Source organism: Silene latifolia, chromosome 5 (genome assembly GCF_048544455.1).
Source record: "Silene latifolia isolate original U9 population chromosome 5, ASM4854445v1, whole genome shotgun sequence".
In the NCBI taxonomy this organism is placed as follows: domain Eukaryota; kingdom Viridiplantae; phylum Streptophyta; class Magnoliopsida; order Caryophyllales; family Caryophyllaceae; genus Silene; species Silene latifolia.
The window spans coordinates 4,842,662-4,861,249 of record NC_133530.1 but is presented as its reverse complement, the minus strand read 5'-3'; the positions used below and the strand labels follow the sequence as shown (position 1 = coordinate 4,861,249).

The 18,588-nt window shown below is 32.6% G+C and overlaps 1 protein-coding gene across 1 annotated transcript; it reads left to right on the top strand.

Moving 5' to 3' along the window:
* Positions 1 to 1,844: 1,844 nt before the first annotated feature.
* Positions 1,845 to 14,336, top strand: LOC141655823 (protein ACCELERATED CELL DEATH 6-like). Its single transcript, XM_074462859.1, has 6 exons — positions 1,845 to 2,597; positions 8,644 to 8,937; positions 9,360 to 9,874; positions 10,351 to 10,881; positions 11,234 to 11,304; positions 14,102 to 14,336. Exons 1-4 carry the CDS (start codon positions 1,865 to 1,867, stop codon positions 10,864 to 10,866), a joined length of 2,058 nt encoding a protein of 685 aa, XP_074318960.1. The 5' UTR covers positions 1,845 to 1,864; the 3' UTR covers positions 10,867 to 10,881; positions 11,234 to 11,304; positions 14,102 to 14,336.
* Positions 14,337 to 18,588: the final 4,252 nt, after the last annotated feature.

Sequence of the window (18,588 nt, the reverse complement as noted above, 5' to 3'; positions counted from 1 at the left end):
CCGTATCAACCGCCGGAGATCTCGATTTGTGTCCTGACGCTTTTCATGGAGTTGCTTGCGATGAGACGTCAAACGCTGTCGTTTCAATTGTACTTGATCGGCTTAATCTTCAAGTTGGGTATAGTATTAGGAGAAACAGTAATGGAGGTAAGTTTGGGGGAAGAAGATGAAGTTGTGGGTCCTACGTAAGGTTTACCTACTACTTCAGGTTTAAAAGGATGCAATTCTATTAAAAGTAGAGGTGTGTAATAGTTGGGTATATTGCTAGTTAAATCATAGGTCGGAGTATTTTGAGAAGAGGGGCAATAGTTTGGAGTATTCATGTTAAATAACCCTATTTTTTTTTTATTTTTTTTCCAATGTGAACCAGACTGGACATAGTAATAAAAAAATGACATAGTTTGACGAGTATGACAACTAGTAGTGTACTAAAATAATATTTAAAAGAATAAAAGAAAATGAATGAATTGGTAGGTACCAGTAGTAGTGGGTAAGTGGACATAGCTTAGTAATATATATAGAGTGCAGGAGTTGTAGGAGTATGAATCAAATTAAAAGTTTACAAATAAATAATAGAGTATATAGAATGTGGAAGAAAGTAGGCCTAAACAAAAGAAATGACCTGATAGTTTACCGGATTTAATAGGTCAAAAATGACTCGGGTATAATCCGAGAGAAGCAGAGTATTAGTACGGTTTATTTTGAGTTAAATTAAAAGACGGATTATTATGAGAAGATGATCATTAGTTTGGATTATTCATGTAAAATAACTCTAAAATATATTTGAACTACTTATATTAAAATAGTTTTATGAAATTTTATTTTAAATATTAATATGTAACTACGTACTACATCATCTTAACATAACACTATAATCAAATAAATTTTTTTTTTTATCTGTCAACTTTTTAATACGGTTGTGAAATAATGTCCAATTCTCAAAAAGAAATAGTACTCCGTAGAAGTCCATTATTCATGTCTTTAAAAAAGAGCCCGACATCACAAAAGAGTAATTATTCCACTTGCTACCTTTTACACTCGTTTCTATTCCTCGTATTAGAACGCGTACCAATCAGACCTTTAGTCAAGCCGGCTTGATGAATTCATAATTTTATACCCACCAACCAAAGTGTTATAATACAAAAAGTAAAATATACTCCCACCCATTTAGATTAAAGATAACATAAATTTACTTTTTCTCCTTATAAAAAGTGGGTTCATATTATTTTTGGTGTTGATAAGAGGGAATAATATGGAAATATGGAGTATACAAATTACGAAAATACAACTTCGTAGAGCCTAGCCAATTACGTTTGAATGTGGACGCTATATTGTTAGAGATATTTTGAGATATCGACACAAATAATTAGAAATATGTTTCATCATTTGTTTACTATTCCATTTTAGGCTTTTAGACTGTTATATTTTTTAATAAAGTTTTTATGTGTAATTAGATCATTTGTTAAATCATGTAAACAGTTCTAGACCACACACAAATGAGAGAGAATCTGCTTCATAAGCACAACTGCACAATGAAGTTTCACTCTATAACCGACCAGAACCCTTTAGATCCGATTTTTTCTGGTGGACCAGACCGCTACTACTTTACAAGGTAAATTGAGTTTATTATTTTTTTTTTTCCAATGTGAACCAGACCGGACATAGTAATAAAAAAATGACAGTTTGACGACTAGTAGTGTACTAAAATAATATTTAAAAGAATAAAAGAAAATGAACGAATTGTTAGGTACCAGTAGTAGTGGGGTAAGTGGACATAGCTTAGTAATATATATAGAGTGCAGGAGTTGTAGGAGTATGAATCAAATTAAGAGTTTACAAATAAATCAATCCAACTTAAGAAGTTATGAATTTCAACCCAAATTTCAACCCCATGAATTTCAACACTAACACTAATTTCAACCCCATGAATTTCAACACTAACACTAATTTCAACCCCATGAATTTCAACCCTAACCTCCCCCTAAGGATGGATTTCCAGTTGGAGAAAGCGGCGAGTGAGGGAAATGTGGTGTTTTTGAAAAACGCGTTCGACTCTGAACTACCTCCCGTATATTTCCTGGCTCAAGCTGATGGGAATGGGTCCATCTTAGACATTGCCGCAGAGAATATGAGGGTGGAGTTTATGAAGGAAGCTGTGAATATTCTGCCGCAATCTATAATTAAAAAACTCCTCCGGATGAGATCCTTTCCAGGCAATACCCTCCTACTTCACCGTGCGGCTTGCAGTAACAACATCGCGGTGATCAAGTGTATTACAGAAATGTACGCATCATTCTCGTGGGATAACGAGGGGGATCATTTCAAGCCGTGGTTAGCGTTAACTGATAATAATCAGACACCGCTGGACTTTGCCATGCATAAACATAGCGCGCATCAGGAATGTATGATTGAGATACTCTTAGCGGATCCCCAACTAGAAAGGTGCACCTTTCGTGATAGACAGGGACACACCCCGATATACTATGCGCTCATAAAAGGTTTGAATCTTGTTGCTGAGAAGATCGTCATGTCTCCCGTCGGTCCCGCTTCTCTTCTCTCCCAACCAGATTTCTCAACCCTTTTTACCAAACACTCAGGTCACTACTATATTCTCCCCTCGGATTTGTTTTTTTTTTTTTTTTTTGGTTCTTGATTATTTAAAAACTTCTTAAATAGGCGAATTTCACCGTACAACTCTAGTATGGGGAAACATTGAAAATAATAAAGAAAATGTGAAACTAAACTACATAAATCTGCCGAGTTAAAGATGTGTGTCAAAAATCAAGATGTGTAGGTAATAATTGGACATTGGTTATTGTAAGATAGTATAATACAATATAATGACTTGATCAATATTGATGAAATAGGATACAATATATAGTAGAGTGTCTTGGAGATCACTCTAACAATCTTCCTAAATATCTTATAGAATATTATGATACCTCATAATATTCACCTAATTAATATATTATTCTAATATACTATACAGCATTTTGGCTCCTCCTTCTCTCTAAAATTTTAGAGATAGAGAAAGTCATTTAATATTTTTAAAAATCTTAGAAAATAAGATTGAGATTTCTTTCTCTCCTTTCTAGGCTTTTTCTGGAAAATGGAAAGCCCAATTTCTATTAGAAAATATTCCCTCATATTCACTATAATCTTCCCTTTCTTAGTGGGTACGAGACTACGAGTATTAAGGCGATAAATAAAATATGAGTAAAAGAACTGGGTGGGGTTTCGGTGATATGAGAGATGAATGAAAAAAAATAAGAGTAAAAGTTTCAAAAAATAAAAAGGTGAAGAAAAATTGAATAAATCATTTTAGGAAATAGGGAAGATTTTGGTGAATAGGAGGGAGTATTATATTGAAAATATTATTATTAGGAAAATATATAGGTAGAATATTATTATTAGAGAATATCGTTAGGAATATTCTTGGAGTATTTCCCAAGATAGTCTCCTAGAAAATGTAATCAGTTTATTAATAATAATTATCTCATTCTATTGTGGCATTGTATCAAAACTCACCTCATTCAGTTCGTTATACCGTCTTACATGGCATCAGACTAAAGTTGATTCTTTCACAAAACTCTTACAATCTCATGTTTACTCCACCGGCTGAAGATGATCGTCTTATTCCATCTCCGACGGGTATCCCGTTTTTAACTACGCCATATGCCCTTTCATTAATTATAGTTCTAAGTATTGTTTTCTTTTTTTCCTTAATAAAGTTAATCTAAGGCAAACCCTTCATTTACCCGTAGCCCCTTTCTTTTGCCCTGCCAATCCCAACTATCATCAGAGCATCCACAATAGAGAGAATGATTTCATCCTCTTATTTTTTTTTCTTTCTATTTTTTGACACCCTATTCCCTCTTTCAGCCACCTTATTTCCCACTATTTACATCCTCTTCATTTCCACTACATCTTTTTTCTTCCACAATAGAGAGGATCGTCTTATATTACTTTTCTTATTATTATATTTATTTTATTTATATTTAATATTATGTGTTACTTTATATTGTTTTAATAATTTACAAATTAATAAAACTAATTTTAAAAAAAGTTTGTGTTGTTAAATTTAATAACCTATAAAATTTATAAAACAAAATATATCAAATTCATAATACAAAGTAAGTTATAAAATTCATAAAACAAAATATATGAAAATTAATACTAAATTGTGATACATATTTTTAATTTATGTTTAAGCCTTGAAATATAGCTATATATGTATAATAACAATTAAAAGTATATTGATTAATTTTGTTTCCATAATAAATAAAAATTATAAATTAAAATATTATCCATATGACAAATAAACATTAGTTTGTGGACACAAGGACCTATATATGTTTCCCTTTCCTATACTTTTCTCTAAAAGTAAAGGAAGCACCCATCTTCCTCTATACAAGAGGACACCCAACATAGTTCGCACAATAGAAAAGATGTCCTCTTAAAGAAAAGAGATGGTTAAGAGAAGACTCAATCCTCTTTATTGTGGGTGCTCTCATTAACCTCTACCAAATCCAATGTCCAACAAAGCCCTCAAACAACCAATCACCGTTCCCATGCCAAACAACACAGTAGGGTTGGTCATTTCGGGTTCGGGTCATGTCGAGTCAACAAACTCTTCGGGACCCATTGGTCAATTTCGGGTCATTATCGGGTCGGGTCGGGTTTGGGTCCGGATACTTTCGGGTATATCGATTTTATTGCATTACATCTATTTTTGACCGTTAAAATTATTTTTTGACCATTGTTTGGTGTAATTACTTCACTAGTAAGTGAAAGGTATCAAACTAAACAGTAAATCACTTTCAATTTGATCAATATTAAACTAAATAATTTCCAGATCATCATTTTGATCAGGTCGGGTAGGTCAATATCGGGTTGGGCCTGGGTCGGTTTCGGGTCACTCATAATCGGGTTGTGTCGGGTTACAGGTCGTCATTCGGTCGGGTCGGTTTCGGGTCGTAAATTTTTCGGGTATTATCAGGTTGGGTTTGCCCGGGCTCGGGTCGAGCCAGACTTGTCGGCTCTACAAATAGGTAAATGAGTAGGATAATGAATGAAATGAAATGGTTAAGGAGCTATTTAATAAATCAACTAATAAACCAATTTAATGGATTTAATTAGTAAGGTCATGATGTAGACTAATCCCCCCTACTACTAAGAGAATAAAAATTCTCTTAGTTTTCCCGCCTAAAGAAACTTCTTAATTGGGCCTATTTTTCTGGATACTACTAACACAACAAGATTTGATGGATTGTAAATTGTGGACCTTATACGTAGCCCACTTTTTCTATCTCATCTATCAAAGTAAAAGTTATTAATAGCCCATAATTTTGGACTCTACATGTTATATTATAAGCTAGATGAGTGAACTTGATTTCGTATAAATTTAAATTTATATTATATTTATATGTTACCTCTTTTGTAAGAAATCATCATTATTTATTATGTAAATTTTTGTCTTAGTAATATGGACTATTTTTTGAAGGATGTAAAAACACTTATGTATTTTCTATTAGAAATAAAAAAGTAAAAACATTATTTTAATAATTCGTAAATTGTCTTTTTCGACGCGAGGAATAGTTTTTACTGCTTTTTGTTTAAAGGTCAATACGCTTTTTAATAAAATTATACAACTAACTTAATAATTGCACTATTAATGTCATAAATTAGTTGCATGTAACGGTATAAAATTATTGTGTTATTTTTAATAGTAAAAAAAAAACTTAACTTAAAATGTCTTCTTATGGTAGTAAACTTTTTTTTTTAAACCTCTTATTAATATTATATTTAGTAGATTATAACATTAAATTAAAAATATACTTCATTTATGCAAATAATTTAATTTATAATATCTCTTTATAAAATAAATCTAAAAAGTACCGTGCTATAGCACGGGAACTACACTAGTGTACAGAATTAATAGGTACAATATCATACTCCCTCCTATTCTACATAACTGTCCCATTGTGAAAATGGCACAAGAATTAAGAAAGTGAGTTTAGACCACACAAAACGGACAATGGGACAGTTATGTGAATAGACGGAAATGGAATTGAATTTGGACCACACAACACTTACCAAAAATAGACAATGGGACAGTTACCCGACTAGACGGAAATGGACAATGGGACGATTATCTGGAATAGGAGGGAGTATAATTTTAACAAAGGAAGGGTAAAAGTGCTACGTGCGGAAGTAGGTCATGAATCATTGATAGGCTATCGCACACTTATGCAAAAATAAATACCCTATACACAATTGAATGTAGTACGTAGGGGTCGAATCCACAGAGAGACGGTAGTTGTTAGTTAATTGTTATGGGGTGAATTTTATCAAGATCGGTTGTCGTATGATCAGTTGGTTGCATAATGGAAGAAAACAATAATGATAAAGAAAAAGTCTAGGGAGGTCGGGTCACACATGCAAATTATGTAAATGCTCAAATTAAACACAGGAGATGATACATCTTTAATTGTTTAGGCTTAAAGACACCCACCTCTCGATATTAGTGTCAACCATAGACCGGGTCCTAGCTAGAGAAACTCTCGTTTATGACTAGGTCGTCCTACTACACATGCTTAGTCTAATCCGACTCCGTGACTCTCGAATTATAGAACGAATTAAAAAATTTAATCTAAAATAGTGATCAATTATCAAAGACTAACAAAATAATGCAAACATGTAAAAGAAACAATGAAACGATATTATAACATCCTAGTTCAACAATTGCAAGAACTACTTAGGCATAGTTTCCCTTATTCCCCAGACAATTAATTACTTATGCATAATGCCATATAATGAAAACTAATCTAACGACATATGCAATGATAAAGATAAACATACTAACTAGTGATGTAAATGGCAAATGAATAACAAAACAATATTGGAAATAAGATTACCTTAACAATTGGGAATGAACTTGGAAATGAAGAACAAAATAGAACAAATGGAAATAACTTGAAATGTAAATTGTATATAACTTGAATTAAAATTGTTTACAACGTAATGGAAATGCTAAAGGGAAATCTAATCTAACCTAAACTAAGAACTAAAATGAGAGTATAAAAGTGGTGTAGAAGGTGTGTAAGAAGTGTGTTTTAGGTCCTGGATCAACACCCTTTATATAGGGGTGAAGGGAGTAACGTAAACATCATAAAAAGAGGTAACCCCGATCGGGGTCGTGGCTTTCTAGCATTTCTCAAGGAATCCAAAGTTGATGTTTAATGCCTTGTTTAATCACCCGGTTAAACTCTTCAACTAGCATCCTAAGTTTCACTAAGCATCCAATGTTCTCACCTTAGTTGGACTTCAAATCTTGGGCTTGACTTTGCATAAGACTTCATTTTGCATTTCTCATTTTAATCCATATCTTTATGCATGCAAATCATGTAACAATTCAAAGTTGGTGCAATGTTTGCTTCACACATAGCCTCGCTTCTAGTTTCTTGCACAAGTGATGGAATAAGTTTCGAAAAGCACAACTTCCTATAAAATGTGACAAAACATGCAAAGACAACTAGAATACAATATTAGCTCATAAAAACACTAAGGTTAGTGCAATAATCATAAATATTAGAGCTAAAGTAGGGGGTCAAAATGTATACAAAATGGACTTATCAATCGTGCTGGCTCACCGTGCCAAAAGAAGAAAATGGCACGGGCCAAGTACGGCAAAGTAGGTTTCGTGTCGTGTCGATAAAATGAAAATGAAGGCTTATGCACGTCCAATGGCCTGTCGTGTCGTGCCGTGCTTATTTCTTTGTACTTTGGGCGTGTCTGGATGACTGGATAGGCCATACCACGTCCGTTTGTTTGAGCTATGCACGGGCTTCGTTCCTTCTTGACACAAGGACGATCAACGACTCATGGCTTGATGTATCATGCTGGGTCGTGTCAATTTCGTGTCATGCTAAAATGAGGCATGTGCCATGGCGGTGCGTGTTAGCCAAGGCCATCGTTTCATGTGGCAATCATATAATTAGATAAAACTTGCGAAAATCGAAAAATTTAGAGGTATATCATCATCGAATTTTGCAAAAAAAAGAATGAAAGTTGACGGTTTAATGACTTCACTAACTAGTAACACTAAACTTGGAAGAGACGGTCTTTCAATAAGTTATTTAGACATCAGTCTTATGTACCTTTTTATTGGTATTTTGTGTTTTTTTTTGTTTTTAATCGCGACATAGTAATTTCGTACCTATTTACATAATAAATGTTCTCATTTTATCTTTAATTATGATTTGTACCTATTTTATTACCTTTAGTAGTACTTTTTCTTAAAATTATAAAATAATCTCTCAATAAACTCAATTTGTGCTCTTATTGAGAGGTCTCTTGAGTCTTGAGGAGACCTACTAAGTAACCGTAATTCACTTGGTCATCCTCTCTTTAGACTTTAGTCCATTGCGGCTGTTTCCATTCACTTTTCTCTTTTTTTTTTTTTTTCCCATTCATTCCTTGTGTAACTACCTCTAGCTCTATATTCCCATGTCATTGGAATTATTTGAGACGCCCTTGTAATGCATCATATGCGTCATTGCCCAATCAATTTAACTGATTTCTTACAAGTCTAAAAATAACGGATTCATCAGATATCTAACTCTATAATAATTGTAAAAACAGATAATGTAGTGAGTTTGTTGAAAAAATGTGGCTATTTGGACAATGATGGAAATACACCATTGCATTCCGTCTTACAATCAACGTCAACACAAGAACTTGCACTACAAAAACTGTTAGCCTATCCTGGCTTGTGTAAGTTTTGCAACAATAGAGGTGAAAGTCCCTTCTTCCTCGCGGTCAAATGTGGCTACGAACAAGTTGTGGATGAGATAATGAGAATTGACGAGCCGCGTTTCCAAATGCTTCGTCGCAATGACGGAACTACTGTGCTTCATAATTTATCCGCCTGCCCAGGTACGTGTTTTTAATTTTATATTGAAGGAGAATTGCTAGTTAACAAAGGAAAACTATAAATGCAATTAGAATTTTATGTTACATGTACAAACCAGGTTCATCTACCTTGCTTCTTGCTCAGTTTAAGATGAGTATTTAATCCGGTGATGGTTGAGACTCAACTATTATATTTATTCCTATTACGCCCCCTCACTCGAATGTCCATTGGGTTTGAAGAGTGGTTAGTGCACATGCCCTCTCATACCATGTGTTGAATATGAATTTCCACTTCGTGAGTTATTGGAGGCTGACAGAATTTAAACCCGTGACATATTGGTCACACTGACTCTGATATCATAATAGATGAACCATATCAACCAAAATCTTAAAATGATGGTTGAGGTTCAACTATTATATTTATTCCTATTATATCTTGCATGCAGAGACAACTGGCGTAATGGTGCTTGAAAAGTATTGGTGGCTTATGAACTTGCAAGATGATAAAAAAAAGACAGCCCTTGACTATGCCAAACAAAAAAACGCTGATTGGCTAGTAAATTTGTTGGCAAACCCTTCTCTTATAAAAAATAAACAAGACTTTGATTGGATGGAGGCATGTAAAAAAGATGAGAGTGAAGCTCTTCTTGCCTTTATTCATAACTGTCAAGACTTACACAGAGTTTGTCTCAAAGGAAAAGACACTCTTCTTCACCATGTGAAACTACCCACTTATGAAGATTACCAATATTTTCTCAAAATTCCGTCGATTGCGAAGCTTAAGAATATGACCGATGATCAGGGTGCAACACCGTTGCACTGTGCACTGAAGAGAAAAGATATGCAGTTTGCTAAGGCACTTCTCTCTGATAATCATGTCAATCGTACCGTTCGAGACCATTTTGATGAAACTACCTCCATGGATTTGCTTGCCAAACTTTGCACGGAACATGCTGACTGGGTATGCTTAACCATCTCACTTACTCCTATTTGTTAAGGGAAAAATGAGGTTAACATTTTTGTATCTAGAATTTAAAGTTTATAGCTAAAAATGTGAATAAATTTTTAAAAAGATGGCGCCGTCTTTACATATATAAGCATTTTAAGTTGACACGAGACTTTACGGCAAGAAACGGAATTGATAAAACAATTTGTCTCATTATAGACGAATTGGCGGCCGAGCCCAGTTCGTGTGGTTTACACGAGCAGTCGTCGTTGATTTTTGTAAACCACATGAAACCAGTCAAGGCCAGTTCACGTTTTCACACGAATGAGAAACTAATCAATTTTTACTGCAAACAATTTGTTGTCTATTTTTGTAAACATTGAAAAGAACTTAGAGTTTTACTCTTGTAGTATCACGATATTATTTGAGCGGAAGTGACAATAATGTCTTCATTCATTTATGATCACTGAATTTGAAACAAATACTTGTAGGAGGGTATGTGCAAGCAAATCAACGTGAATCCATACGTGAGAACAATATATATTCAACCTGGGACTAATCTGGAGCAAATGAGAAACACTCTTTCTGTTATTGCGGCACTTTTAGCAACGATTACATTTGCGGCAGGATTCGCTCTACCAGGTGGCATTAACAGTAATAATGGAGAAGCCCTTCTTTCGAAGAAAGCAGCTTTCTTAGTATTTTTACTGGCAGATGCATATGCTATGTGTACTTCCATGTTAGTCCTCTTCTTCTTGGTATGGTCTATGGTTTCTAAACTCGACATGGCTCAAGTATTGGTCGATAGAAGTGTGTTTATATTGACACAGTCCTTATATGGCACCTTGTTAGCGTTTATAACCGGCGTCTACACTGTAATAGAACACAGTTCCTTGTGGGCAGCTATAGTTATCTTCGTCATGTGTTCGATCATTGGAATCTTGGCAAATAAAACCATTTTGCATCTGGTGATTTCCCTGATAATTTCTGGAACGGACAGAGAATAACAGCATCTTGGACAGGTAAGAAGATCTAACAACTAACAAGAATCGTTTTAACTACCTGACAGCTTTTCATATTTTTTTGTTAATTTTTCATTATACAAGCAACATTTTACCTGTGTTTAATACTTTAATACAAACAAACAAACATTTATACAGTCCAAACAGACAAACATTTATCTATATATCGGATTCCAAACTTTACAAATGCTAAGTTTTTTTTTCCTTAGATATATTCATATATATATTTCCACCGCCACAGCTTCCAATTATTTGTTTACTTTTTATTAAAATATCTATCATAAAAGAAAAAAATATATTATAATTGAGACGGAGGGACAATGAAGATCATATTTTTTCTTTTTATTTGAAGGAACTACTGGAGGATGATGAGAAGACAATGAAGTAGATTACTATACTTGTCATTTTCTCTCTGTCAATAAGGTAACAATCCTTTTCAAGTTTTAAATTTCTTGTTTTATATTGTACTTGGTAGTTGGTTATTATGATTGTGAATCATCGGGGTCTTTTATTAAAGTAGTCATTTTTATCAAAATATTCGCCAAAATAGCAATTTTATCAAAATATTGTCCAAACTAAATATGGTCATTCTAATTACTAAAATAATCATTAAATTATTAAATTGCCTAAGAAAATAATATCAGCCAAAATAATAAGTTGCCATTTTAAGTATACTTTAGTATTTACCATATATATAAATATGTATGTTTAATCGTTTTTTTCTACTAGCAATCCCCCTATTTACTAAATGAATAGGAGTCTCTACATTTTTTCCCGCCTAACATTATAACCTAGCAATTTTTTCATGATACTATTTTTTAATTAATACCCATTTTTATAATATTAGACTATGAATATGTATTTTATTGTATGGTTTTATAATGTTACAAGTAACATAAAAGATCACAAATTGTGTTAATAAACACAATTTGACAAAAGTTGAAAATAATTGACGCTTCTGTTTTTTTGGGTGAAAAAGTGGATTTGAGCTCTAGAAAGACTGCTTCTATTTTTTTTAAAACTGGGTGTTTGGCACAGCTTCTAGTTTTGGGAAGCAAAAACATTTTTTTAATCTTGGCCAAACATGTACTAAGTGTGTGTTTAGCCTGATTTTTAAAAGTATTTTTGAATTAAAAAATACTTTTTGATCAAACACATCATCATTTAAAAGTTAAAGAAAAATTTCTCAAAAGGCAAAAAAACATCTTTTTGACCATAAAAATAGAAGCAACAATTTGATATTTCTGCTTTTGAAAAACACTTTTAGAAAATTAAGCTTCAAAAACAAAAAATCATTTTCAACAAGTTAGGCTCTAAATCTCTCTCGGAAAAAAATCAATTCATTAATAAAACACCAAACGGCACTTGAAAAATATAGGTATAATCGAAAACAATTCTAATATAAACCAAAGGACAAATTTCTCCTGTAAAACTATGGATCTCAAAGTCTTTGTATCGCTCTCTTCATGTAGTTTTTAAGGGGATCCTTCGTTTGATTCATCGATGGAGAAAATTTATCTTCTACTGGCACCATAGATCGCTGACGAATAACGCATATCCATTGTAGAGTCGTATGATGAATCATCAACAAACCACTCTTATCTTAATTCGAATAATAATACTAAACCCTAGAAAGACAGAGACTGGAAAAAACTCCGAAAATAGAGACGGAAAAAAAGATCTCACCAAAAGGGAGACTTTTATTGATTAATTCATAATATTTCATACTAGTAATTGATAAATGAAACTATTTAAGGGCTTACGATATTTATGTTTGTTAACATAAATATGTAAAGCTCCTTCATAGTGTGATATTTACATATTTATGTTTGTTATTAAAGCTCTTTCATAAAAAAAGTTTATTTTCATGCAATAGGTAAAAGTGTAAAACGATGATTAAAATACCGCCTAATAAAAGACCGTGTATAAAATAAATGAGAGGAATAATGTGAATTACACTAAACTGTACTGTTAATTAGACTGTTAGTGTTCTCCTGACTTACTTCGATGTAACACTCTCCTGAACTGGAACATTGTTTTTAAGCATATTAACTAGTTTTTCTATCCGTGAAAATCACGGGTGCGTTTAAAATTAATTATTTAAGGTTATTTATAAGTGTAACTTCATTAATCATTAGTATGAAACATGTTGATATTTTTATTACTGACATCGACACACACAAAATTTTCATCTTAATTATAATTCATGTAGTTTGATGAGAAGCATAACAAAATTTTTAATATCTATTTTTATATAAATTAAGATATTATATGAGTAACAGGGTAAGTAGACGTAATAGTACATGAAGGTAATGTGGAACTACTTAATTGAACATTGAGAAATGTGATATAAAATTAACCGTGTTAATTGAATAGACTATAAGTCAGTTGGCCTATATTTTTTTTACTTTTAATTTGTTTCTCATATATTTTCATTACTATCCGTGTCAGTTTCACATGAACTCCACTTATTGCGAGCCGCCTAATTTTGTTTTGTATTAATTTGTTTTTTTTATTTCATTGCAATGTAATTTTTGTTGTTTCATAGGATAACGTGGTTTTAGAAGAGTATCTTTGATGCTCTTTATGTTATCCTTGTACTATGGTATTTTAATTTACTACGTTATTTGAAAAACTTATGTTTTTTTTTTTTTTTTTACTTTTTAAGCTCTTTTTATATGTAACCAATTCATTGAAACTAACGGGTAAAATTATACAACAATATTGCACAATTAAATTAATATAATGTTGTAACAATAAAATAGTAAAAACTTATTTATATGTTCAATTGTTTTTTTTTTTTTTTTGCTAGATAACTTATTTTAATATAAAATCTTAAAATTAAAATTTAGAATTTACATTGATGTTTAGTTTTTATTTAAGTCTTTAGTTTACTTAAGTTTTTTTTAATGTTTGTGGTGTTCGAGTCTGTATTTAGTTCTACAAATTGTTTAAACCTTTACTTTTTTTTTATTTTTTTAAATAACAAACACTGTGACAGCTAAAATTATGGTGTTATTTAGTATTTTATTTTATTATTTTTCTGTTATTAATTATTTTTCCCTCTTATTAATAATAAATGACTTGGTGATGTAGAGGAGGGTTGTGTAGATAATTGAAAATGTTTATGTGGCATAAAGATAGGTGATTAGTTTACCTTTTTATTATTATATATAGATTAACTACGGAGTAACATGCATCAATGCATTATATTATGCAGGTTGTTCCTAAGTCCAGCTCTTGAATTGGTGGATGTTTGCTTTGATTGAGATTTCAAGTGATGATTATAGTTTAATAACATTATAAAGTTTTCGTGGGTGTGTATCGACATTCCAAATTGTATCAAATTGTTTTGTTTAAAATCCTTTGGTTTTTAGTAACGATTTGGGTTTTCATAGTGTTTTCGCCACCATGACTTTAAATCATAATGAAACTTCATGTTTTGATATATTGAATATATAGATTGGTACTTCACTTTCAAAAGTTACATTGTTATTCATAAGAAATTTTGGTTGTAACCCCCCACATTAAAAAAAGACTTTTATTGTAACGCCCCCGAAAAGCAGACAGGCAGCTCAAAATAGCTCTTTTTATTAATAATAGGCAGCAGCGGAATTACAAGGGCGTCACCGCCGTATTCCCCCTTCGGAGAATACAAGGCTTATACAAAAATAAAGATAAATACATTTTTTAAAGATAAAAACTGATAACTCGATTACATTATTCATCCTATTAGGTCATCTGAAAACCTCACACTTGACCTTCCCCCTTACTTGTACCTGAAAAAGAATGAAAGTAACGGAATCAGCCAACCACAGGCTGAGTATGACTCCGGTCACCTCCACCGGCCCTACTTACCTCCATTTTAATAATTTACTCAATTCACGTCTCACAAGTATAGAAAATAGGTCACATGAATACAGTCGGATAATTTATTAAATAGACATGCACAACCTGTCATTTTATCATAATATGCAAAATATAGATTACCGGTCTACTATTACTGAAATGAGACACATTACGGAGTAAAAACTCCCCGGGCTAAGCCCTCCTCCATGTACACAGGATCCCGAGTCTAAGACCCGTGTAAACCCCCTGGCATTTTTACCAGTAATAATCAGAACCGTAGTTCACATGAGGCAGTGCCCCCTTCCATGTACATAGGTCAAATTTGTAATGTTGTCCCCCTCCCGTAATCGTATCCCGAATGTAACAAATGGCCAAATGAACATTATATAAATAAATGAGCATGAAAACACTATTGTATAAAGGACATAAAATTAACATGTGAATGGTATAACAATAATAACATGGACTCTATTCTCATTATTTCTATAAATATTTACTTATAATATTATCTTATTTCGAAGAAATTACTAATTTCTACGATAAAGGGTCCTGAAATCATACCTTATTATGTATATATGAAATAGTAGAAAAGGCTAGGCGTAGATGAGAAATATATACATACACTCTTGAGTTGACTTCTCTCATTTTATCACATCCTAAGGCATGGTTAATGGCTATTTATAGGCATGCCATGTCGGTTTATCTTCTAGTAATCAAATACAAATTTGCTTCTTGTATCTTACTTGCTAAGAAACACATAAGTTACGAAATCCTACCATAATTGTATCAAGTGGGCACTAGTCATCAACCTTATCTATATATTATTATTATTATTATTATTATTATTATTATTATTATTATTATTATTATTCGGGTTATTACATTCTACCCTCCTTAAAATAAGTTTCGTCCCGAAACTTGAAAATAGAAAATGAAAAAGTTAAAATTTCGTTTTCTCAAAACTAAAGAAAGTTATAAGAATTTCCTTAAATAAAAGTATTTCAATCACATATATGAAACTAGTAAAAAACGTACGTCTTATATAATGGAGCACAAGAATTCCCGCCGCGAACAAGAATTCGAGTAATCCAATTCAAAGACAAACTCAATTAATCTGTTAGTAGGCGCTGAACCTGTTATTAGATATCTTTAATAACAAGTAATAACATCCCAATAACCAGACAAAGGTAAAGAAAACAAAAATTGAAATTTTATTTCAAAGTTTTAGTAAAGGTAAATTTTTTTTTAAATATACAACATAAAATTTTGAAAATATTCCAATGACTGACTCGAACAAAATTGAACTTTTCTAATACGAAAAATAGCTTGAGTATTAAAACTTCGAAAATTTCAAAACAATATTAAAATATAATGAGTGGAAGGATAGAGTAAAATCTTAAAGGTAAAATATCCCGATATTTGTAACGTATAGCACACAAATAAATATGCATATATCTCATGAGACTCTCAAGTAGCAACTTCATGCAAATATGTAAAGTACGCAGAAGAAAAACAATTAGAACACTCAAACTATACATTATTAAAGCAATAAAAGAATTAGTAACAAATCACTTAAACAAGTGATCTGAGACACTTTATATCTACCCCACTCTCTTTTAGTCGGTTTCTATATATGTGTTTGATACGAGTTTTATACTAGACCCAAAAATCTATTACCCCGCTAGACGTATGGCCGAAGGCTCAACACGCGGTCGCAAGGTGGCTCTGATACCATTTTGTAACGCCCCCGAAAAGCAGACAGGCAGCTCAAAATAGCTCTTTTTATTAATAATAGGCAGCAGCGGAATTACAAGGGCGTCACCGCCGTATTCCCCCTTCGGAGAATACAAGGCTTATACAAAAATAAAGATAAATACATTTTTTAAAGATAAAAACTGATAACTCGATTACATTATTCATCCTATTAGGTCATCTGAAAACCTCACACTTGACCTTCCCCCTTACTTGTACCTGAAAAAGAATGAAAGTAACGGAATCGACCAACCACAGTGAGTATGACTCCGGTCACCTCCACCGGCCCTACTTACCTCCATTTTAATAATTTACTCAATTCACGTCTCACAAGTATAGAAAATAGGTCACATGAATACAGTCGGATAATTTATTAAATAGACATGCACAACCTGTCATTTTATCATAATATGCAAAATATAGATTACCGGTCTACTATTACTGAAATGAGACACATTACGGAGTAAAAACTCCCCGGGCTAAGCCCTCCTCCATGTACACGGGATCCCGAGTCTAAGACCCGTGTAAACCCCCGCATTTTTACCGGTAATAATCGAACCGTAGTTCACATGAGGCAGTGCCCCCTTCCATGTACATAGGTCAAATTTGTAATGTTGTCCCCCTCCCGTAATCGTATCCCGAATGTAACAAATGGCCAAATGAACATTATATAAATAAATGAGCATGAAAACACTATTGTATAAAGGACATAAAATTAACATGTGAATGGTATAACAATAATAACATGGACTCTATTCTCATTATTTCTATAAATATTTACTTATAATATTATCTTATTTCGAAGAAATTACTAATTTCTACGATAAAGGGTCCTGAAATCATACCTTATTATGTATATATGAAATAGTAGAAAAGGCTAGGCGTAGATGAGAAATATATACATACACTCTTGAGTTGACTTCTCTCATTTTATCACATCCTAAGGCATGGTTAATGGCTATTTATAGGCATGCCATGTCGGTTTATCTTCTAGTAATCAAATACAAATTTGCTTCTTGTATCTTACTTGCTAAGAAACACATAAGTTACGAAATCCTACCATAATTGTATCAAGTGGGCACTAGTCATCAACCTTATCTATATATTATTATTATTATTATTATTATTATTATTATTATTATTATTCGGGTTATTACATTTATAGAGCAGTTTTTTTGTTTATACCCTCAACAAAACCTCAAATTACCTCAAATTACCCTCAAGTTCCCAAGAATATCGTGTGGAGTATTTTTGGCTTGAGTCCATATTTTATAGACTTTGAGTCTGTCATCCTCGGGTGACTTACTTGGTATACGTGGTTTGAAGGCTATCTCATATACCCGATGGTTTACCTAGAGCGCACCGAAGGTAAGGCTGCGGGTTCCCTCATCACCAAAAAAAAAAAAAAAAAAAAGATCTTAAGCTTAATAACAATTGCTCAAAAAAAAAAACACTTAATAACAAAAATAAGTACTCCGTACAAGGGAATTACTATGATGTCTTAATCTTACATTTTATTACAAACCTAACCTTACTTTTCCTATAGGGAGTCAGGATCTGTCCCACTTTTGTGTCTCACTCCATACACATCTTGACCCTCACTTGTTCAAGGTCACCCAAATTACATTCTTAACAAGTCACGACCCGGTTGATGGCCTTGCTTGGGCATGGTCTAACTAGTACCATAATATTCTTGTTTTAGATTAGAAAAAAAACGATAGGTTTAAAGACACATTTTTTTTTTTTAATTGAGTACTCCGTACTTAGTTAGGAAAACGTTAGTAAACGAATTCAAAGGCTATCACTACTACAGAATTCATCAAGGACATCAGTGGATGGACATCGTATTTTTGAAAAAACAGATGTAATAAGTTTGCACATCGGATTTTTATAAAAGTCTGATGTAATTATATTATATGGACATCGGTTGTTATTTTCAACCCATGTCCATTATAATGGACATCGGATTAAATTAAAACCCATGTCCATATAATCCTTAATTTTGGGCGCAAAATGAAAACAATTCCCCCCGCCCCATATTATTTTCACTATCAGTCTTTTTTTTAGACAAACCCAAACCCAAACACTGTATAGCTTACTCGTTCA